At 57.4% G+C, this 21,032-nt stretch overlaps 8 protein-coding genes and 1 non-coding gene across 9 annotated transcripts; 4 read left to right on the forward strand and 5 right to left on the reverse strand.

Moving 5' to 3' along the window:
* Positions 1 to 399: 399 nt before the first annotated feature.
* QBC33DRAFT_460533 (RlpA-like double-psi beta-barrel-protein domain-containing protein-containing protein) lies at positions 400 to 1,185 on the forward strand (the record flags this gene model as incomplete). The annotated part of the gene is made up of 2 exons (XM_060424996.1): positions 400 to 662; positions 723 to 1,185. 2 exons carry the CDS (start codon positions 400 to 402, stop codon positions 1,183 to 1,185), a joined length of 726 nt encoding a protein of 241 aa, XP_060279135.1.
* Positions 1,186 to 2,457: 1,272 nt separating this feature from the next.
* QBC33DRAFT_563333 (TOM core complex subunit) lies at positions 2,458 to 2,776 on the reverse strand (the record flags this gene model as incomplete). Its single annotated transcript, XM_060430273.1, has 3 exons — positions 2,458 to 2,464; positions 2,526 to 2,575; positions 2,639 to 2,776. 3 exons carry the CDS (start codon positions 2,774 to 2,776, stop codon positions 2,458 to 2,460), a joined length of 195 nt encoding a protein of 64 aa, XP_060279136.1.
* A 340-nt stretch (positions 2,777 to 3,116) lies between these two features.
* Positions 3,117 to 4,004, forward strand: QBC33DRAFT_460504 (uncharacterized protein; the record flags this gene model as incomplete). Its single annotated transcript, XM_060424992.1, has 2 exons — positions 3,117 to 3,435; positions 3,520 to 4,004. 2 exons carry the CDS (start codon positions 3,117 to 3,119, stop codon positions 4,002 to 4,004), a joined length of 804 nt encoding a protein of 267 aa, XP_060279137.1.
* Positions 4,005 to 5,113: 1,109 nt separating this feature from the next.
* QBC33DRAFT_253994 (glycoside hydrolase family 16 protein) lies at positions 5,114 to 6,255 on the reverse strand. The gene is made up of 3 exons (XM_060423029.1): positions 5,992 to 6,255; positions 5,315 to 5,923; positions 5,114 to 5,244 (listed from the first exon to the last, which is right to left on the reverse strand). The coding sequence occupies exons 1-3, from the start codon at positions 6,141 to 6,143 to the stop codon at positions 5,163 to 5,165; spliced, it is 843 nt and encodes a 280-aa protein (XP_060279138.1). The 5' UTR covers positions 6,144 to 6,255; the 3' UTR covers positions 5,114 to 5,162.
* QBC33DRAFT_253998 (uncharacterized protein) lies at positions 6,256 to 7,435 on the reverse strand. The gene has a single exon (XM_060423030.1). It carries the CDS (start codon positions 7,316 to 7,318, stop codon positions 6,368 to 6,370), a length of 951 nt encoding a protein of 316 aa, XP_060279139.1. The 5' UTR covers positions 7,319 to 7,435; the 3' UTR covers positions 6,256 to 6,367.
* A 4,469-nt stretch (positions 7,436 to 11,904) lies between these two features.
* Positions 11,905 to 12,015, forward strand: QBC33DRAFT_t78. Its single transcript has one exon. It is a non-coding gene; the product is annotated as a tRNA-Tyr (tRNA).
* A 52-nt stretch (positions 12,016 to 12,067) lies between these two features.
* QBC33DRAFT_623327 (family 25 putative glycosyltransferase) lies at positions 12,068 to 14,063 on the reverse strand (the record flags this gene model as incomplete). The annotated part of the gene is made up of 5 exons (XM_060432884.1): positions 13,522 to 14,063; positions 13,254 to 13,468; positions 12,282 to 13,186; positions 12,135 to 12,145; positions 12,068 to 12,103 (listed from the first exon to the last, which is right to left on the reverse strand). Exons 1-5 carry the CDS (start codon positions 13,699 to 13,701, stop codon positions 12,068 to 12,070), a joined length of 1,347 nt encoding a protein of 448 aa, XP_060279140.1. The 5' UTR covers positions 13,702 to 14,063.
* A 613-nt stretch (positions 14,064 to 14,676) lies between these two features.
* On the reverse strand, positions 14,677 to 16,527 carry QBC33DRAFT_254022 (Indoleamine 2,3-dioxygenase). Its single transcript, XM_060423031.1, has one exon. The coding sequence runs from the start codon at positions 16,366 to 16,368 to the stop codon at positions 14,827 to 14,829; it is 1,542 nt and encodes a 513-aa protein (XP_060279141.1). The 5' UTR covers positions 16,369 to 16,527; the 3' UTR covers positions 14,677 to 14,826.
* A 560-nt stretch (positions 16,528 to 17,087) lies between these two features.
* Positions 17,088 to 19,481, forward strand: QBC33DRAFT_254024 (ESCRT-I component). Its single transcript, XM_060423032.1, has 4 exons — positions 17,088 to 17,355; positions 17,408 to 17,495; positions 17,560 to 17,798; positions 17,854 to 19,481. Exons 1-4 carry the CDS (start codon positions 17,305 to 17,307, stop codon positions 19,096 to 19,098), a joined length of 1,623 nt encoding a protein of 540 aa, XP_060279142.1. The 5' UTR covers positions 17,088 to 17,304; the 3' UTR covers positions 19,099 to 19,481.
* The last annotated feature ends 1,551 nt before the right edge of the window (positions 19,482 to 21,032 follow it).

The following is a 21,032-nucleotide window of genomic DNA, read 5'->3' on the forward strand; positions in this document are numbered from 1 at the left end:
CGGCGGTCTTCCGCCGATATTGCCTCATTAAGACACCCGCCTCCAAGACCTCCGCCAAGGGCCCCAACCCGGTACCTGGGTTACAAGGAACAAGGTGACAAGCATGATGAGCTAGTTTTCCTGGTTGGAAGCTCTGCGATGACAGGGTTCGTTCCCATATAATTAGTAGTCTCGCTGCTGAGGTCCTCAATGGCTCCCTGCCTCGCAACTTCTAGTCCCAGATCTGCTATCCTTACTAAGTAGTCAAGAAGCACATCGTCGCCATGCGTACAGATACTCTACTCGGCCTCGGCCTCGCGGCTGTCCTGCCCCTCGGAACCCTAGCAGCTTCTGGGTCAGGCAAGTCCACAAGGTACTGTGCTTCAACCCAGACAAATCAGAAGGCTGAACCCAAGGCTAATGATCGGTAGATATTGGGACTGCTGTAAGCCGTCGTGCGCGTGGACTGGCAAAGCAGCTGTCAACCAGCCTGTCTTCACATGCGACAAGAATGACAACCCCCTGTCTAACTTCACCGCCAAGTCCGGCTGCGAAAGCGGAGGGTCGGCCTACACTTGCACCAGCCAGGAGCCATGGGCCGCCAACGACTTGGTTTCCTACGGCTTTGCAGCCACGGCCATCAGTGGAGGTACTGAGAGTAGTTGGTGCTGCGCGTGCTATGCGTGAGTTCACTATCCAAGTCCTTCTCGAAAGTTGCTTCGTATATCTAATCCACCTTCCAGGCTCACCTTCACTTCCGGCAAGGCCAAGGGTAAGATAATGTTGGTGCAGTCTGTGAACACCGGCGGAGATCTTGCAGGCAACCAGTTCGATCTCCAAATCCCGGGCGGCGGAACCGGCATCTTTGACGGCTGCAGCTCGCAGTTCGGCGGCATTGCTGGCAACCAGTATGGAGGGATCTCGGCCCGGTCGGAATGCGACACAATGCCGGCGAAGCTCCGGCCGGGATGCCAATGGCGGTTCGACTGGTTCAGAAACTCGGACAATCCTGCCTTCACCTTTACCCAGATCAAGTGCCCGGCGGAGCTCACGAGCAAGACCGGCTGCGTCAGATCGGATGATTCCAGCTTCCCAGAGTTCAAAATGCCTGCGAATCCCACTTGGTCGGCGCCGGCCCCAACCGTAACTGCCGCCGCCTACGACCAGTGTGACAGCTTGACTTGGGATGTGGCCAAGGCGGTATGATGGATATGCCCAATTCCCAGGTCTACTTTAGGCCTTGCCTCGCTGACAAAACACCACAGTGCCCCGCCGGATTCTTCTGCAACTACGTCAATGACTGTAAGTGGCCAAGTCTACCTACTCGGTGCTGTCCCCAAATCTAACCGCAGTTATAGATTACTGGCAATGCGCCCAGGGCACTGCGCCAACCACCAGCACGGGCCCATCTACCACATCCAAGCCTTCGACAACGACCACCAAGCCTTCGACGACGACGACCAAGCCTTCGACGACGACGTCGACGACATCCAAAGCCCCGACCTCGACGCCGGGCGGCGGGGGCAGCGGTGGCTGCCAGGCTGCTCAGTGGGCTCAGTGTGGTGGCAATGGCTGGACCGGTTGCACCACCTGTGCCGCGCCTTTTACCTGCAAGTTCTCGAATGAGTGGTACTCGCAGTGTCTGTGAGCGGCCAATGAGACGGCTCACAGCTCAGTCCATTTTGGCTTCACTTGTCAAGCCAAGTGCGAATGGATACACTGCCCCTCAATCATCCCTACCAGGCTCCTATTACTGTACATATCTTCGCATTCGCATTCATGGACATATTTATAGCCGTCTAAAATTAAGAAGCTAGACTCTGAGATGGGGAACCACCGCGTGGCTGAAAAGTTATGAACAACCCAATCCAGTTCCATGTTTTCACATGGCATAGAGGCATCTAAGAGTATCAAGTAAAATAGGAAGGAGGTCGCGTGCAAATACACGGGGAGCTCTTCGCCGCTTGCCGACACGGGGCCAATGGATAGGCTTGCCTGTAGGGATATCACTCTAGCGACTTTTAGACTAGGGCCCATATCCCTTTGGTGTTGCACTTCGTCCGGGCCATTTCACAATAAGGGGAGACACACTTCTGCGAGGAAAACCAAAGGTATAGCAGGGAATTTCTAACGTGCGCGCGTAAATGGAACAGGACCCAACAGTGGTCCGGGCTGCCGGGGATGTCATATCCTGCTAGCCATCCGTATATACAAGCTGGAAGCTGCGTTGTTGCACCGATACCCACTACCCGTCATCTTGTCCCACGAGTACTTGAGACCGAGTACATGAGGGACGTATATCGATTAGAACCAGGATCCATCCCTAGAACTCCGTATGGGGGACTGAGCACGGCCAGTGCCGTTTTTCCAGCCACCCCATCCACCCCCGAATCTATTACTGTACATTTCTCCTTTCCTATGATACAATCCTACATCGTGACGGTATGGTTCCGCATGCGGGGAGAGGTTCGAGGGTGTTTATTGCCTAGGAACGATGCATGGTCAGTCGTGGTTGTTGACTCGACAAGGGCGAGGTGCGAACTCACGGAACGAGAAGGAATTCTGCCCAAGCGCTGGAGAGGAATGTGACGGCGGTCTGTTTCATCGGGTTAGCAACCCATCATTTGCCGTCGCAAAAAGGAGACAATGGGACCCTTACGCCGAACGCAGCAATACTGGTGACAACCGGGCGGTTCTCGGGTGATGTCAGGGTATCGTATGTGGTTCTGACGATGCCCTTCGGGGCTCCTCGGCGCGAGCCGCCGGCCTTCTCGACGAGGATACGCTTGGGTGGCATTGTGTGTTGTCGTGGATTGCGATGCGTTTGATGCTGGAATGAGGTTGAAGTGCAGAATGTCCAGACGCAGTCATGTAAATTTTCGGAAGATTCCCCCAAGGTGTCCCCTGTCTATCGAGGTTAGGAGCACAGACCACATTTTGGGGTCTTCATTGCATGAGCCACATCGGCGTGGCGCAGTTCAAGGTGCTCTCGTGACATCATTTGGATCGTACCATTTGAAGCTCTCGTGTCATTTCCTATTTCCCCCAAGCCCTACATAAACTCTTCATGAGAACCTGAAAGATGCGATGCAATTCTAAACAACTACAGCATTTGAAGTACGAATACATAATCGAAAATGGCTGAGAATCCTTCAACTCCCGGCCCGGGGGGCTTCGTACAACCGACGCTTCCCTCCCCCGCGCCAAGCACCACCACCACAAACCGATCCACAGTCGGCCTCCCCCATCCCCGCGGCCACGCGCTCCGGCCAGGCTCCGCAAAGGAGGACAAGGTGAGGAGGTACGTCGAGGAGCGCCTCCTCCACATCAGCCGCCGCTACGTCAAGAAGTACAGCCTCCAGGAGCCCGACGACCAGGTCGTCGGCTACCGGTCGATGGGCGAGCTCTGCCGGGACGTGGAGGGCCTGATCGACATCATCTGGCTGTCTGGAACGCGTAGGTCTTCTCCCTCTCCCTAAAACCCCCGCGCCCGTCCTTTTACGGAGCAGCAGCAGCTAACGCGCCGAAAACGCCACACAGCCAGCCTCCAGATCCCCTACCTCCTCAACATCGCCGGCGAGTTCACGACCTGGCTAACGTCCTTCCCGCCCTCCCCGCCCGGCACCTTCGCCGTCCTGCGCAAGCTTGACCACTGCTTCGCCAGCCTGCTCACGGGCGCGGACGTCGAGACGCGGGAGCCGCTGCCGGGCTTCGAGAACGGGCTGCGCGGCGGCATGAGCCGCACCGACATGGTCCGGTGCAAGAGCCTGGTCGAGCAGACGCGCGTCCTGGTCGTGGAGGCGATGAGGAGGGAGCCCGGGGAGGACGAGGACGAGGACGAGGACGAGGACGAGTGGGGGCCGGGTGGCACGCTGACGGGCGATGAGACGGACGGCGGGGGTCGCGTTGGGATCTGGGATGAGGACGATGAGCGGTTGCATATGGACGTGGCGAGGGTTTACGAGAATACGCTTGTGCAGCTTGGAGAGACGCTGGGCGAGGGAGGCGCTGTTGGCGATCTTTGAGAGGGGTGTGCTTTTGCCGTTTCTCCACGATTGGCCTTCTGGGAGGTCTTTCATGTGGCATCCCACGGTTTACGAGGAGTTGAGGGGGCATGTCTTCCCATTTATGTGTCATTCTTCTTTGACACCTTAAGACCGGGCATAGGAGCGGGAAAGGGGGGGAATACCATCATAGAAGTCAAGCTAGACCTTGCACAATCAGTCCGTCAACGCAGCCGAGAGGAGATCCCAGTCTGTATTTTTACGGCCTTCTCCTTGCCCAAGTCGTCAAGAGCTTACAGCATGCCACAGACGAACCCCATCCTCCACCCCCTGCCATTCCCCCGTCTCCATTCCAATCCGCAGTGCTCCCACGGTACCCTGTACCGCAGCCGGTAAACATGACTCGAAACCAAGCAGTCCCGAAACAAAACCAAACAATACCTCGTTTATTCCGTATTGCCCCCGGCTCGTGTTACCTTAGAAAGAAGCCTTTCCAACTGTTCCACAGCGCGGCGCACGGATATGCACATCAGGCGTTATCAGGATCCCTCCATCCATGCAGAGGGGCAACGGCACACGGCAGCCCGAAAGCCCGCCCGGTGCGACCGTGGTCCCTGGCCGAAGATCTTGTTTCTCTGCTCTGGCCGTTGAACCTAGGCCGGACGGGATACTCGAGGCGGGTAAGGACTGGTTAAGATATGTCGTGCCAGTTGATGATCATAGGGGACGGGAGGGGGCGGGTCGTCGTCGCCTGCCGTGGGGATAGGTGGAGAGGCAAGGTCGTGCATGCACCCGGCCCCCTAGCCGGACCATACCCGGAGCCGGGCAGCTCGCTGGGCAACAGCAAGAATATAAGAACCGTCCAAACAATAGGTTGCCAAGATATTCTTGGATATCTCTTCTTAAGCGTATCTAAAGTCTCTAAATTTTGTCAAGGTGTGGAAACATTTCCACAAGTCGTATTCGCCACATAAGAAGTGAAGTGTAAAGTCGCCGGTCCACTTGAATCGAAAAAAGGCAAGTGCCAAATCATATCCAGAAACGCCGTACCGGATATGTCGTGAATGTTTGAGCGGCTCAATGTCGCCTCAACCCCCCGTCCCAACCCCCCACAAAACTCCCTCCCCATTCGCCCCTATCTCCCAACGCAACGCCCACCCTCGGTCAGTCCGCCATGCCCTACGACGAGTAGACGGCAACGTACTCGACCTCAAACATGCTGCCGTAACCATCCAGAGTGGCTCCATTCGGTGCACCGGGCCTGCCGAGACGTTGTTAGCACGATCTTCAACTCCATCCCGGTGATTTACAAGTAACGGAAAAGTACATACCAGTCACCTCCAACCGCGAGGTTCAGGATGATGTACTGCGGCGAGTGCGCCAGCGTGCTCCAAACGGCCTGGTCGCCCAGCTGCGCGCCAGTCAGGGAGTGGTAGGCGGCCCCATCGCGGAGCCACGTGATGGTCTCGCCCGTCCAGTCGCGGGCCGTGCGGTCGATCTTGAGGGTCCAGACGTGGAAGTCGTCGTCGGGGATCGAGACGGACGCGCCCTTGCCGGTGGGCTCGTTGCACACGCCGCCGGGGTAGCTGCCGCAGTGGGTGGTGCCGTAGCCGGTCAGGGCGCCGTTGACCTGCTCGAAGATGTCGAGCTCGCCGCACTGCGGCCACGACGTGCCGTGGCGGAAGCTGTCGCCGAGGAGCCAGAAGGCCGGCCACATGCCCTGCTTGTTGGCCTGCGGGTTGTTGCCCACCCGGAGCGCCGCCTCCACCTGCGTCACCTTGCCCGGCTGCGGCATGAAGGTGCCGCGGCTCTCGATGCGCCCCGACGTCCACTGGCCGCTGGATGATTTGCGCGGCACGAACTGGATGGTGCCGCCGCCCGAGATTTGGATGTTGTTGTTCGAGGTGGTATAGAGCTGGGCCTCATTGTTGGCATGGACGCTGTGGGAAGGGGCGCGACGTCAGTGCCATGGGGCAAAAGGCATGCGGGAGTGATGTGGGGAGCTCACTCGACGGCTATGTTCCACAGGTCGGAAGGTGGTGCACCAGCTGAGCCGCTGAAGGTGTCTTGCCAGATGCAACTCAGGCCCGGGTAGGCCGGGACCGGGCCAGCTGAGACGAGGCTGGGAACGAGGAGAAGAACAGCTGCAGCAGAGCGCATGATGATCGCGTGTGATAATATACTCTACAAGTATGTTGATAAGGATCGAAAAGACGTAAGAGGGCCAACAAGCCGCTTGCAACTGTCTGGCAGGTCGGCGGGGGAAACTTGATAGACTAGCTATCTCCTTAACCAGCAAGGTCGAGTCGAGGATGGGTTAAAAAGGGTTATATCCAGAAAAGGAATGTCAAGCGGCTGTTCAAAACCGGGCAGGATAATAATAATCAAAGGAATGTAGTGCGAAGAGAACAGAAGGGAAACGAGGCTTGGGCTACAGGATGAAGGGTAAAGGAGAAGGGCAGGCCAACAGCGAAGCTCGCGAGGCTTACACTGATATATACAAATACAATGGCATAGGTAGCCCGGGCTCTTTGGCTGGGCAGAAGGAGTCCAGGCGAGGATGGAAGGACCCTGCCAAGAAGCATCTGATAGTTGCTACCCACCACGGCACCACCAACATGGCGGGACAGGGTTCCGAGAAAAGAAAAGAAGGGATGGTGGAAGAGACGGGAGCCAAGATAAGGCGTCAAGGGTCGTTGTGGCTCATCCTGATTGGGAAACGAGCGAGGTGTGGAGGGTAGGGATGAAACATTGCTACACAGTACTCCGCAGTAGAGATGGGCGATGTTTCCGATGTTTCTTCCACGGTCCAATGGGAGTGCTGACGTGCCTCGGTGCTGCAGAAGAGAGTAGGCTGCAGGCACGACGGGCAACCTTGTCACTATTGTTCCTGAGAGAAACAACGTCTTGGTGGGGGCGAGGCGGTCGAGACTGCCAACAAAGAACGAATCGAGAATCGAGTTCCCCCGCGTCCAGATGTCCAGATGCTCCATTGAAAATGGATCCCTGCCAGTGTCCCGGCGAATCGCCACCACTCGGAGCGACAGGTTCCCATCATAAGAAGCCATGTCATGGGGTCGGGCGAGCCCAATGCTGTTAACAGCCATCAACGACGAAGGTGATGCTTTCTTGTCTTGCAGTATGCAGCTGTCTCGGACAATATCTGCTGCAGCTACTGCACCTTGTCGCACAGCATTTTTGCAGATGCTGTCGTCTTGCCAAACCTTGGAAAAGGGGAAACAGAGAGTGGGGTACCAAAAGACGGAAAATAAAAAAAGAAGGGGGGTACGCAAAGGAGGTCCACTGTCAATCCTGCAGGAACAATGCGCCAACATCTGTTCCTGCGTACGCACGTGAAATATAGAAATATATTAGGAGAGCGAAGTTTCATACCAACCAGCAACTGACCCGGATGTCCTTCCTTGCTCGCCATATTCAAACGCATGGCAGTTCGTGCTGGAGTTGATAGAGAAATAATAAGGGGATTGTCAGCGAGAAGCGCACTCGAAATAGCACAAATAGTACGCCATGAGATGAAGGCTCGTCCCGCACTTCTCCACCTTCCATATCAGAGGACAGAGAGCCTTGAAATGGTGGGTAAAAATGGGTTCGTACTGTCTAGTAGATTGACGGTCCGAACGAGGGGAAGCCCCAGGGGTGCTTCGCACTCTCCCACACCCTCATGCATTTTTTTTTCCCTGCGTTGTTTCGTCGCACGATTGAGGAGGGCGAAAGTTGATGCACAAGGTGGCATGACCCTAAAAAGAGGCACCGTAAAGCCAGCCGCTATTGGGTGGCGATAGTTGGCAAAGCACGGCAAGAAATGGGCTTCCCATGTGAGGATCGATGAGGATGGGATCGTTCGATAGAGTGCCTCGTTGCTCTGCAGCATGCCAAAGCCGCCACCTTGCACGGACCATCTCGCAATTCCAAGCGCCGGGGTTCCTGGAGCTAGGCGCGATGAAACATGAAACACGGACAAATCGGGTGCGTTAGTCCATTTCAGGCGCACCGCCGAGACTCGACGACCTGTCATGTAGATCAGGAAGGCGTTGGCGAAGATCTTAAGCTTCCATCGCGGCTTATTTCCTCTTCCAAGGCAGGATTTTCCGTGCCTCTTCTCGCCCCGACGATCGTCCCTTCGGCATAACACCCGTGCGGCTATCTTTCATGCCCAATATAAACACCCAACCATCTCTCCAGTTTGAAATGGAAAGCCTTCGCCACCTCCAACAGCAAAGCTGGCGCACACTTCCATCGTTGTCTTCCAGCGACTTGACCGCGGGAGGAGAGCTATGGTCTAGACTCTTGCCACCCAGCTAATGGAGTCGGGTGACTGCCTGGCTGGCTGGCTGGCTGGCTGGCTGGGCGGATTAGCTTGCGCCGAATTCCTTGTCAGTGGACGACGCTGCTGCCGGGACCCGGATAGAACCGCTTCCTGGCCCCGGTGGAAACCCCGACTCCCCGCTCTGCCTACTGCCGCTCACAACGTCGCTCGTCCCGTACCGTGTCCTCCCGTTATTCGCCGCTGTCTTTAATCAATCAATTGCGAGCGAGTCTGGAACCTCCCAACACCTACACTAGAAGGCAGCGAGCAAAACTGCTTTACCTTGCGGCATTCCTATCCCCCAGACATCCCCCTAGTCCTTGGTCCGACCACATTAGCCGGCGGCTTCCCACCCAACTGTCCCGGTAAGGCCATTTACCATATATGAGCCTTTACCAAGCGAAGAGACCCCTAGGCCATGTCTCCCATCCTTGTGCAACCCGAGAAGCGGGCTATAGAGAACAAGTCGAGTTGAGTAGAGAGTTAGCGATAATCTGGTTCATGAGACCGAGAACAGCTATAATTATCACTAAATTGTCCGATAATGTGTGGGGGCTCCTCGGAGAACCCCTTATTCGAAGGCAGGTCCCTGGATTCATGACCTGGACAAGGGCCCCCTGTCAGGGTGGTGATAATATCGGTGAGCCTCGCTCATTCGCTGCTTCCAGTCTTGTTCGCGTCTCGAGGATGGGTTGTCTATGATCGCGGATTCTGCTTCATTGAACTGCTCCCAAGTGGCGGTCAGCAATCTACAACATGAGAGAATCGTTGTTCCTCCTAATGCATTCGTTTCTCAGCCCACGAGGCAGTCCCAGCCAGTGCTGGGTTGCAGCTTGCCTCGCGGGGGGTGGTAGAGGGATACGATGATGATTCATTCGCATAATGTACCTACTTCTAGGTCGATGTCATCCTTAAAGGATACAGATACAGGCCTGCTCCTCACTCCATGCCATGACCATGATAGAACCTGGTATCCGAACCATTCCAGTATCGACCTTACGCCCCTTGTTCCAGATATCTGTTTGTACAGGGTATTATCAATGCGTGTCGGCAACCATTGTCATACCAGCCAGTTCAAATCCCCTCGGGTGAGACCTTCGCACCCCAACCTCAGGCATCGACATCGTCGTCCATATCCATCCGCGCCGAATGCTTGCCCACCTTAGCATCACCCCTGGTCTGGCCAGAGGCCTGCCCGCGCTGCGGCGTGACGGGTACTTCCTGCGACGGCCCCTGCTGGGCGGCTCCCTGGACCTCGACGCCCTGCATGGCGCCACCGGCATCGTCTCCCTTCAGGACTCCCTTACCCTTCTTCGTGCCGCCCCGTCCGCCCCGAGAGGCACGGCCTCCCTGTCCTCTCGAGCCGCGGGCCCGACCGCGCCCACCGCCACGCGCCGGGGCCGCCACCTCTACCTCGGGCCGGGCGAGCTCCTGCTGCTGCTGCTGATACTGGCCGACGATGGTGGGATCGGGCTGGTACGCCGCGACGGCGGCTTGGGCAGCAGTGAGCTGCCGCTGCTGCCGCTGCTGCCGCTGCTGCCGCTGCTGCTGACTGGCAGCGGGTGCAGCGACGGCGAAGGGCCGCTCCGGGTTGTATCCGGTGTTCTCGACGGCGCGGCCAAGGCGCTCGTCCTCGGTGCAGAAGCGCGGGTCGGCGGAGACGGCGTCGGCGAAGAAGGGCGGGTACCCAAACACCGGCGCGGGGTTGTCGCCGCGCAGGCGGACGTCATCCGGGTCGCTGACGGGGATGCGGGCTAGCTCGGGCCAGAGGGAGAGGTGGTGGGAGTGGTCGTCGTCGGTGGGGAGGGCGGGGGTCGGGGATGAGATAGGGAGGGGAGAGAAGGGGTAGAAGGGGTTGTTGAATTGCTGGTTGGGGGTCGAGGGGCTGGCGGCGTTGGGGCGGCGGGAGACGTTGTGGCCCTGTGGGAAGCGGGAGGGCGTCTCGGGTCCGGTGAATGAGTACTGGTTGGGGGTGCCGCTGTCAGTCTCCAGGCTGCTGTACGGGCTGGCGCGTGCCGTGATTACATCTCCGATGGGGCTCGAGATTGGGCCGTTAGTGCTGGGCCCGGCCTCGGCCTCGGGTCCGACGGCGAAGGTGACCTTCTTCGTGGCCGCTGACTTCTTGCCCTTGACGGGCTCAGTCTTCTTTTCCAGGGCGCTGCCCTCGCGCGTTCCGCCGCCGGGGGCTTTCTTCGGAGGCATGTTGAGGTCTTCTTCTTCGTCAGCTTGGTCCGAGTCTTCTTCGTCAATCTCGTCTGGATCCTCCTCCTCAGAAGGGGTAGATGGCGGTGGGGGGTTAAGTTCTGCAAAGACCCTCTCACTCTGTTCGATCTCCTCTATCGTAGTATTGAGGTTGCTAATGGTGTTCTCGAATAGCTTTCCACTCCGGGCGAGGCTGGAGATATGTTCGCGCACGAATTTGGGCAGGGCCGGGTCGCCTGGGTGGATGTCGCGCGGTTGGACACATCCGATACCAGGAAGGCGCTGAGAGATAAATAATCAGTAGCTACTTCAAGGTGGGTCCTCGGTAGGTGGTAGATGAATGAAAGTGAGGGCAAGGTGAGTTGAAAGCCGAAGGAAGGGCCAGGGGGGCAGGGGCAAGCCCACAGAGTTTGCTATGGGCCACGGCCACATCGCAGACAGTTGACAACGGTGGTCCGAGCATGGGCACCTCAGGCTCAAGGGAAATTGGGCAGGGGGGAAAGGAATGCAGCTGTGATTGTTGTGGATGTATTCTGTGCGTTAGGGGGGAACTCACCGGATAATCGCGAGGATGGATTGGCCAGAAGATCCAGCGGCCAGGCACGGCGATGCCGCGGTGCGACGGCCGGTATATCCGGCCGAGATGAGGCGGGCCGCAAGGGCTGGGACTCCGGACAAACAGTCGTCTGCGAGAATCGTGAAATGTCGGGCTCCTATTTATCATGCCTGCCCTGTAATCGACGTGCATGTTTGGTGACGGCCGAGTGGCTGCGGGCGAACCTCGAAGGGGATATCTAGCTGTTGGGGAGGAATACATCCCTGTCTGCTGACCTCTGCGCGATAGGACATGCTACACAAATGCAATTGTTAGATAGATATTGGTGAAGAAGTTAAAGCTGCTCGACTTACCTGTCTGAGCTGCCCGCTTGCCGTCGTCACCGTGGGACCGACGGGTTGACCGCCGAGATCATGTCTATCCATCTGATGGCCGGGGTTATAGTGATAGTTGGGAGCAATACCTCGTGTCTCTTGGTTAACAGCGAACATGTTGATAGTTATCAATAGCAGGATCTTGAAGTGAGACTCGGATTACAGGTCGTGGACGAAGTGCGAGATCGATAGCAAGTCCGAGGGATGAGCACCGAGCGAGTGATCCAAGGAGTGGTGATCCGAGGAAGAGGGGTGAAGAGAAGGTCACTGAAGGAAGAGGAGCCTCAGGAAGGTCCAGATGCCTAGCCCATACCCACCCCTGCTTGGGAATATTCGCTTCTCATGTGGAAGTACCTGCCACTATATATTCACTCCGAGCTCGAGCTTGAGGGCCATGTCTGTCACCGAGGTCAGGGGTAAGGTTGATAAACAAATTAATGGTAACAGTTTTCAACAACAACCGCCTGATTGGTGTAGTGGTAACGCACGGAGGGAGTAGTCGCAGTAGGTCGCATGAAGCAGTAAGTCGTCCAAGTTATACCTCAGGGCTCAGTTCGATTCTGAGATCGGGCAATTCTTTTTTATTTTTTCCTTTTTTTTTCTCCCTTCATTTTCTGGGCATCATTCATCTGGTCATTGTCTCGTACTGCTTGCTGTGTTCCTTTTTCCCTGTATTCTTGCCTTTTTCTTACATAGCTACTACCTATGTAGAAGAATTATATGTCCCCTAAACAATGACCTCCTTGCCCCCTCCCCCGGCCTCCCCCTTCCAACTAGTCCTTTTTCTTCCTCGTCCCTACTATTTCCTCTGCTTTTCATATTCAGAATCTCTTACTAACCACCATCCCTGTCAGGCCACTGATCCACCAGCATCTCGACTCCATCCCCGCGAACCAACCTCCCCATATTCATCCTCACACTCAGCCTCACATACGGCGTCATCTCCTTCCTCGAATTCAAATACCCCCCTCCAGGAGCCGTAATATCCGACTTCCCCCCCTTCCCATAATGCTGATTAAACAGCGGCGGCTGCACAGTAAGACACGCCGGCACGCCCGCCTCCTCGTCCCCATCCCCCGCCTCCGCCCCCCGATAGAACCCATCGCACCAGTCCCGCAGCGCGAGGTCCCACCCGACGGTCAGCGTCCCTGACCCGAACAGCCACAGCAGGCGCCGCGCCCCGCGCGCGCTCACCGCGTACGCCTGCGTGCACACCGTGCCCGTCGCCGCGTGCACCACCCGCGTGTGCGCCGCGTGCAGCGCACCCAGCGCGTCCGGGAGCGCGAACGGGTGCGGCCGCATGTGCGCGCGCCCCGGGACCGTCTCGTCGTCCGGGATGGCGACGCGGAGGCGCGGGAGGCGGCCCGGGGTCGTGGAGGCGAGCTTGGAGAGTGGGGGGTCGCGGTTCTGGGAGGAGGAGGGGGAGGAGGAGGTGGTGGTGGGGAAGTCGGAGCCGCAGTGCCCCAGCCAGAGGACGTCCCAGTCGTCGCCGTAGGCGCTGGTGGTTGGGGCCGTGGTGGGCGGGAGGTCTGGCAGGAGGACGACGTCGTCGTCGTCGTCGGCGGTGCGGTGGACGCCGGCGGACAGGGAGAGGCTGGATAGGCTGTTGGAGGGGTCGGATTGAAGGGGTTGGAGGAAGCCGCGGCTGGCGACGGCGAAGGCCTGGAGCTGGGTCTTGAGGCGGATGTCCCAGTCGGCGTCGTCCTCGAGGATGAGAGCGCTGGTGAGGTTGAGCTCGATGATTCTGTTTGGGCCATCTCCGTCAGACAAGAGGTCCGCTGTTGCGTTTGAAAAATTAAGGGGCTGCTCACGTTCGCAAGGCATTCATATGGGCCCTCCAAGAACCCTTGTTGCCCTTGCTGAGACGCTTGTCTAAGCTATCGGCGGGAAGCACTGTATCCGGAACATCGTCGCCATAAACGCCATCAATCCAGTCAAACTTGACTCCCGTAAGCGCACCCGCAAGAGCCATTGTGTCGCGACGGTCTGACCTGGAGGGAAGATTTATCACATAGACCTTTTGGAACTGCGAAATCGTGAGCAAGTGTTATTGACAGCTTCCGAGTTGAAAGCACTCACCCCGAGAGTCTCGTTCAGGATATATGCTGGATCATCCCGACGCCATGTTGGCTTTTCCGATGTGGACGCATCTCGCTGTTTTATCAAGTTGAAGAGCCAAATACCGGTTGCAAAGAGACAGAGGACGATCACGATTCTCCGATTCCTGTAGAGCACGACTCTTCGATTCCTGTAGAGCATGGCTGCTGCATCGAACCTTGGCGGCACATGAGAACCGTCGTGTAGCTTGGTTTAACTCGGTCACTGTCTCCCTTCATATAATTCTCATATCTCATAGAGTCTCTCCAGGTTACAGCCTTTAGTTGACACGGTTGACTGAGAGGCGAGTGTATAATTAATTAGTAGCTGCCACGTTGCTCCCGTCGTCGTGACGGGGAATTGCGAAACCTGGGTAATCGGCTAATGTCCATCACCCACGTGGATTTTCTTGGTTCTGTGACAGATGCGGATTATACAGCGGCGATCTGAATTAATGCCGGGGTCTATCTGAATTCTAGTAAATGTAGCCTCGTTCTTTGTGGAATGAGAACTTGGGTTCTGGGTGTTTGCCGTGACAAGGTTTGCTAGCAGGCCTGGAAGAGTAGCTTTTTAGTACATGACATCGACCGGGAAAATAGTTGCTGCTGAGCTTGGGCTGAGGAGTAAATACTGAAGCACCAGGAGCATCGGTGGCTTGAAACTAAGAGACCTGCTCATCAACAAGATGTGTTAATGAACGCGCCTGATAAACTGGCCTATGAGGACTTGTGGATTTATGGTTTTGATCATTGTTAACGTATGTATATGTATATCGGCGATAACAAAGCTTTCGCTATTTTACTACATGTTTTCTCGAGTCGATGCTGCTATCTACCTAATAACCACCCAGCCACCTTCTCAAACATATCACGAACCCCCGAGTTTATAGCAGCCGTGTATTTGACTTCGACACATTATGGCTTTCCCATTTTTGCTTTACTTGTCCCCGGAGAGGCAGCTTACGGCGCTGTTGCAGGATTTATTTAGCTGGAGTCTGAAAGATCTCCTTCCTGAAGTTCGCCGATGACCTGATTAGTATCTTAACGCTTGCGGCCGCTTTCTTGCTAACTGGATTTTGATTGATGTGGTCGAGCGCCTAGGAACGAAGTTGATTCGTTTTAGGCTTGAGGATGCGATGACCCTCTCAGCTATGCCACGAATCGGGATAGCATGATGCTATTACGAGCTTAACTGCAATAAATGGTTTCCAAACTGAACAATGAGCGTGGGGGACTGGGCAGGACCAGACGGGAGGGGCAAGAAAGCAAACACGCTCCCACCCCGCAGCTAGTAGTTGCAGATGCCACCGACATCATCATCCATCGTCCACGTGCCAGCCAAGCCAGCAACCTCGACCTCCTCGGTCTCGATCCCGACCTCCGGAGCAACAGGCTGCTCCGGCTTGCCTAGGAAGAAGTCATTCCTCCCCTCGGGCCGACCTTGCCTGCTCATGAAACGCTGCGCCCACTCCTCGACGGCCGGCTCTCCCGTCTCGTCGCGTGCCTGCTTGAGGAACGAGATGAGGGCAGTGCCACCCGTGCCCTTGAGGCTCTCGCCCTTCCCGTCGCCCCGGGCCCCTTCTTCGGGCGAGAAAGCAATGCCCACCGTGGACGGCTTTGGCCGAGTTTGGCGGGACGCCGTCGCAAGGTTGAGCTTGCGGCGGGTGGCTTCCGGGCTGCGGCTGCGAGCACGAACCTCGCGGCTCGGGACGACGATGTAGCGCGTCACGATGGCGATGTGCTTGTCACGGAGGACACGCAGCATGGAAAGGCAGGCATCGTAGGCAATGTGGAGCTGGGTATCCTTGTGGCGGCTCTCGACAAACCCACGGATGTTCGATACGGTTTGGATGTCGCCAAGGAAACGAGCGTGCGGGCCGGGCATGTACCGGCGCATGTCCATGATGAAGTTGTGCTTGGGTGGCGCAGCATGGCCCTCCCGCTCCGACTCATCCGCACGACCACGCTTCTCGCCAGTGGGCCGGTGCTCGATGCCTAGAGCGATGTCGAAGAACTGGAAGATGCTGCTCTGGGCATTGCTGCCGCCAGAATACTGACGGTAGGTCTCGGTGCCGGAACCATCCTCGTAGATGACGCCGAGTGGCAGCCCAGCGTCGGCCATGTTCTTGCTCCCGGCCAAGAAGGGCCGGATGCGGTTATAGAAGATGACGGGGTCGCAACTCTCGTGCATGCGTTGCAGCAAGGAGCCAAGGTCGTCCAGGCGTTCAGCAAAAGTGCGAAGGCACCGGGTGACGGTGTGAGCATCATTGTCTCTCGCTGCGGCGATGGCAGTGAGCATCAGCGGGATTATGGGAGCTCCGCGGGCCTCCATGGCGACCGAGACCAGGTAGAACCAGGACTCGTCAATGGAGCCGGTGAACGTGTTCAGAGTGGCGAGGTTCTCGAGGTTGTCGATATCCTCGTCCACGAACAGAGGCTTGAAGTTCCACAGACAGACGGCTGCGTAGGTGGCGACGGGCGGCACCTCAAGGCGTTGGGACACCTTCAGCAGCGGGACCGCTATGGGAGGTGGCAGGCGATCACTGGGACTGTCACCGGCCCAGATATAGCCGTGGGCCATGAAGGACAGCAGCGAGTAGGCTCTGCGCCATTCTGCGTCGTGTTCCAGACCGATGGTGGAGAGCACAGGGAGACGGTCGACGACGCCTCTCAGTCGCTTGCTGAGAATCAGAGCCTGGAGGTTGGCAGCAATGGCCTCCCACTTGTTGTAGTACGGATCCGGGAGCCTCGTCAACGGTAGCACTTCCGGTAGGAAGCCATGCGTTGGAGAGATTCCATAGTCAGCCAGTACTGGGATGGGTGGCAACATGACTCTGGCCGGGTTGGGTTTATGAGCTGGATGTCCTATTTTCGGAGGCAGCGGGTTTACACGGCCGCAACCAAGACTCCTTGGTCGAAGTAAAGTTGAATAAAAAGGAGTTAAATCAAACGAAATAGTCCTGACGCAAGGAGTATACAGAATAAACTCTGTAATACTCCTCAGCCGTGCGGGCACTCTGTTTGGTCGTGAGCATCAAGTGGGAGAATGACAAATACGCAATGCGAAAACAGTAGCAGTTGTCTCGAGAGGCAGAGCGCATGAGTTAGGAAGAGGAGACGGAGTTCTTCGGGAAGAACGGGCTGGGAGATGCGGGAGTTTAATAATCAGGCGACTTCAAGCCGACGGGATACTCCCAAGAAAAAAAATGGGGATTTGCTTTCAACTTTTAGCTCTCGCAAATTTGGCCACACACTCCGACTCCGGCCAAGCTCGGTGGCTTCTCGGACTTCACTGGCTGGTGGTGGTCTGAGGGTCGAATGGTTCCCTTGAAACAGAGAGTATATTGAATCACATATGTTTCCTTGTCACTGTCTTTACATGCATCATCAGGAGCTCTTGTGCCGCCACTTGCCGCATCTTAAGATGCAAGCAAGGTGTAGCAATTGGGGCAATTGATGCTGGATTTTTCGTTGTCCTTTCTGGCAATTGGATTGGTCATCAAGGTTCCTAGGCGGGTACCTGCGGAATATGGGGAATAGAATTTCCGATGATCCAACTGAGGCGGGGGGTGGGCAGCGGACCCTGGTCAAGGCTTGGCGGAGAGCTCAGCTCTAGCCAATCCCAAGGTTCAGCCTCCCGTCGTCATCCCGCCAAGGCTTCAGCGACGCAAGACGCAACGAGGAATTCCAAACCCCAAATTTCCTGGAGACCTGCGATTACTGCTATGATTCGATAAAGGCGACTGCCCAGCAGCATCAATTTGCCATGGTCGTTCAGCAGCACATCCTGAACTGGCTTTACAGCGTTCTGACTAGCGTACGGCCCTCACCACCCTCCAAAAGACCCTGATGGCTGACCTGCTTTCCAGGAGTATCACGATGTGAACCGAACATATAACGATGTAGCCCAGGCGCTCTCTCAATATCCGTCACTCTCCCCGAGGACAGACGTTCACAGTATGCCGTCGCCCTCCTTAATCCTCTCCGAAATACAGCCGGGCTAATCCCTCTTCCACCTCAGCTTTCCCGAACGGCACCTCCGCCCTCCTCCTCCACCTATCCGGCACGATACCCGTACTATTTAGAGGAACAACGTACCGGTTTCCGATATCTCTATGGGTGCCACATTCATACCCAAGGGAGGCCCCTTTGGTCTACGTGACCCCGACTGAGAACATGGTTGTCCGGCCTGGCCAACATGTCGACCCCCAGGGGCAGGTGTACCACCCCTACCTCGCGGGGTGGCCTACATATTGGGATGTGAGTTGTGTCTTAGTGTTTCTTCGTACAAGAGCGGATGTTAACCCGGCCCCAGAAATCGAGTATCCTTGACTTCCTTGCTATCTTGAGGGACATATTTGCAAAGGAGCCACCTGTCATATCAAGACAACAACCCAGGCCATCTCCCCCTCAGGAACTGATTGCCACACCCCCCCCTGTCCCCCCCCTTCCTCCGGATCTGGCCCCGCGGCCGACAAGCACTTCATCGTTCCCTCGTGCAAATGAATTCCCCCAACCGCCGCCACCGCCACCGAAGCCGGGAGTTCAAACCCAACAGCACGTGCCTCCTCAAGTGCAGTCGCAAGGGCCGGGTGGCCCTCCATTACCTCCCCTTCCACCCCAGATGGCTAGGCCAGCAAGCCAGTACAGTGCACCTCCCCATCAACATCCTCCTCAACTGCAGCACCACCAACAGCAGAGCCCTAGCCAGTCGCGATATGAGTCCGCTCCGCCGCTACCTCCCCAACCCCAGGCCCCGGCCACGGCCTTCCCTGCTGGCCAACATCCATCTCCACCGGCCGGCCCACAGTATCAAGCCCGACCCTATTCTGTCCACCAGCAGGGCCTCGTACAGGTGCCCTTCTCACCAGATGACCCAAGAGCGCCGACCACCTTTACGCAACCCCAGCCGTATGGCGGCCCCCCACCAAACTGGCAGCCCCAACCGCCGCCCCCTACCCAGGCGCAACCGAAGCCGAAACCTCCACCGCCCCCTGACCTGATGGACGAACCCCTGACCCTGGCCATCCCCTCTTCCTCAGTACCGGCCCCACCCATCCCGCCGAACCCCGAAAAGGACGCACTCCTCCACCAACTCGCCTCGACCCTTCACTCGGTCCGGCAGCGGTCGCGCGCCCAAAACGAGGCCTCCCTGCAGGGCCTCCAGGCGCAGCGCAAAGCCATGCTCGCCGCGCTCTCGGCCCTGCAGTCGGACCTCTCGGCCGTGTCGGGCCTCTCGTCCCTCCTCGCCTCCAACACGACGATCCTGCAGTCGTCGCTCCGCCAGGCCGACTCGGTCGTCGAGGGCTCGGCGCGCCAGGCGGCCCCCGAGCTCGACGAGCTCCTTGTCGCGCCCACCGTCGTCGCCAACCAGCTCTACGACCTCGTCGCCGAGGAGCGCGCCCTCGGCGACGCCATCTTCGTCCTCGGCCGCGCCGTCGAGCGCGGCCGCGTCGCCCCCGCCACCTTCGCCCGCACCACCAGGAGCCTGGCGCGCGAGTGGTACCTGAAGAAGGCGCTGGCGAGGAAGATTGCTAGGGGAATGGGCCTGGCTGCGTGAGTGCCACATCTGTACCGGGGGAGGGGCACTATTGTCGGCGTGTTCTCTTTCTAGACCTTCGGCCCGAACGGTACGATGGTCGAGGCGGACGCATCCGCTTTCGAGTGCAACAGACACAAATGCACCCTTCTCCCCGAGGCTTTGACCTGCCCTCAATACTCGGGAATCCATCTCATCCGCCCTAGTTCGACCAACGAGACTTCCCTCGCAAACCTACCGTCCCCCCAGTTTCAGCACAATCAAGCTTCTACCCCCCCACATTGCTTATTTCTCTCTTCCCCGGATACCATTACGCATCGACGCGCACCTGTTCCATCCTCCCCTCCCGAATTGTCACAGTCCTGGCGCTATCCCCGGTTCCAGGGCGCCGCGTTCCGCGTCTCGGACACTCGCGTTGCTCGAGAAGTCGCGGCTACAACGTTATGAGGAAGGAGGGAAACCCTGGTTCGGGCCCGCTTCGTATGGAGTCTTTGCAATGGTGCGTTGAGCTTGTGTAAGAAGCTTTGGGAGAAAAGGTGCGGGGTTGGCCTGGGTAGAAGTGGGCGCGGCCGGGGTTGGAGAGATGGGAGGCACAGGGGTAGTTAAGGGGGAGACACACAACGCAGAAGAAGGAAGGCAAGATATAAAGCCAGCGAACGGAAGAGAGAGTATATATATTCCATGTTACGCTTAACAACGCTAGTCTTGATAATAACCTAGGCATGATATGTATTCCCATCCGATTATGAATGATGCAACGCGACACAACGCTACCACGCCTGGCTATCACAGCTTCTCCGCACCAAGAGGGTCTCCGGGTAACCTCCCGAGATCGTGCGCCCTCGACGGCCTAAGATGGACCAGTCCGCCCCCGGCACCATCTACGACGAACCCCCGTCTCTCCTTGCCCGGACGCGCCGGCTTCCGTGGGGGTCCACCCGGCAAAACCGGTCGTCTGTCCCACGTCGTCCCGCTCGCTGTGCGTAAAATTATCCACTCGAACGGCCCCAGTGGAAGGGAGCGCTTCGGTTGGGTTCGGTTCGCGGCTGGGTTGCTGGCTGATGATGTTCGACTCTCTCCTGTCCCCACCGAGTGTATCTCCTTGATCGGGTGAAGGGTTGGCACGGCTCTGGAGGAAGGGGTTCGGTGCCCTTCCGATCGAGCCATCATCTGAGGCAGATTCGTGCTCCTCGGGGGAGGCGGCAGCGGCGACAAGAGAATTCCCGTCCTCGTTATTCCTAGGGGATGAACTGAACAGGCGCCTTGCTGCGTCCTTGATGCGACTACCCCCGCGCAGAACATCCATGCCCCGGCCCCGCGAGCCAGAGAGCATTCCCGAGAACTTTGCGCCGGGCGCTGGGGGGGAATCGCCGCCGGGCCCCCCCGTTGCTTGAGATGTGAGCGCCCTTTCGTACGGATTTTTCTTCTTAAGCCTATTTCTAGGCCTGCGCGGCGGGTTCTCCACCAGTGCCCTTTCGAGGCCGGTTGTGGTTCCATCCGGGCTGCTAGCGACAACACCCACTGAGGGTAGGGGTGTAGCGATTTTGAGAGGACCCTCGGTTGCCGTCGTGCTGACAGTGGTGGTCACGGTGATCCCCGCACAACCCTCCACCTTGGATTCATCTATGGATTGATGTACGCGGTCTTTGTGAGAAGCAAGAGATGTTTTTGCCAATCGAGTTTGTGGCTCGGGCCCTAACGCAGCGGCCTCCTCTTGAGCCTCCTTACTAGCGATATCGTCTGATTTATCCCCCTGACTAGTAAGCACTGGCCTTGGAACTGACTTCCCCTTTTGTGAAGAGGAGTTAATGCCAGCTGACACCGTCTCTTCAGGTGTCGAGCGCTGTGCGGCAGGAAAGAAGCTAGGCGCGTTCTGTGCAAATTTAAGGGAACTTCCTCGTGCGGGAACTAAATTCGAGCCTTCGTATTTCTCACTCAAGACAGTACTGTCGACC

Source organism: Phialemonium atrogriseum, assembly GCF_030411735.1.
Source record: "Phialemonium atrogriseum strain 8032-3 unplaced genomic scaffold QBC33scaffold_36, whole genome shotgun sequence".
In the NCBI taxonomy this organism is placed as follows: Eukaryota; Fungi; Ascomycota; class Sordariomycetes; order Cephalothecales; family Cephalothecaceae; genus Phialemonium; species Phialemonium atrogriseum.

Excerpts from the sequence above, each read along its gene's own strand:
- QBC33DRAFT_254022 (XM_060423031.1), bottom strand. The coding sequence starts at position 16,368 with ATGTTGCCACCCATCCCAGTACTGGCTGACTATGGAATCTCTCCAACG.
- QBC33DRAFT_253994 (XM_060423029.1), bottom strand. The coding sequence starts at position 6,143 with ATGCGCTCTGCTGCAGCTGTTCTTCTCCTCGTTCCCAGCCTCGTCTCA. Across the intron at positions 5,924-5,991 it reads CTGTGGAACATAGCCGTCGA|CGTCCATGCCAACAATGAGG; the intron begins GTGAGCTCCCCA and ends CCCTTCCCACAG. Across the intron at positions 5,245-5,314 it reads CTCGCGGTTGGAGGTGACTG|GCCCGGTGCACCGAATGGAG; the intron begins GTATGTACTTTT and ends ACGTCTCGGCAG.
- QBC33DRAFT_254024 (XM_060423032.1), top strand. The coding sequence starts at position 17,305 with ATGGTCGTTCAGCAGCACATCCTGAACTGGCTTTACAGCGTTCTGACT. Across the intron at positions 17,356-17,407 it reads TTTACAGCGTTCTGACTAGC|GAGTATCACGATGTGAACCG; the intron begins GTACGGCCCTCA and ends CCTGCTTTCCAG. Across the intron at positions 17,496-17,559 it reads CCCGAGGACAGACGTTCACA|CTTTCCCGAACGGCACCTCC; the intron begins GTATGCCGTCGC and ends CTTCCACCTCAG.
- QBC33DRAFT_253998 (XM_060423030.1), bottom strand. The coding sequence starts at position 7,318 with ATGTTGGCGCATTGTTCCTGCAGGATTGACAGTGGACCTCCTTTGCGT.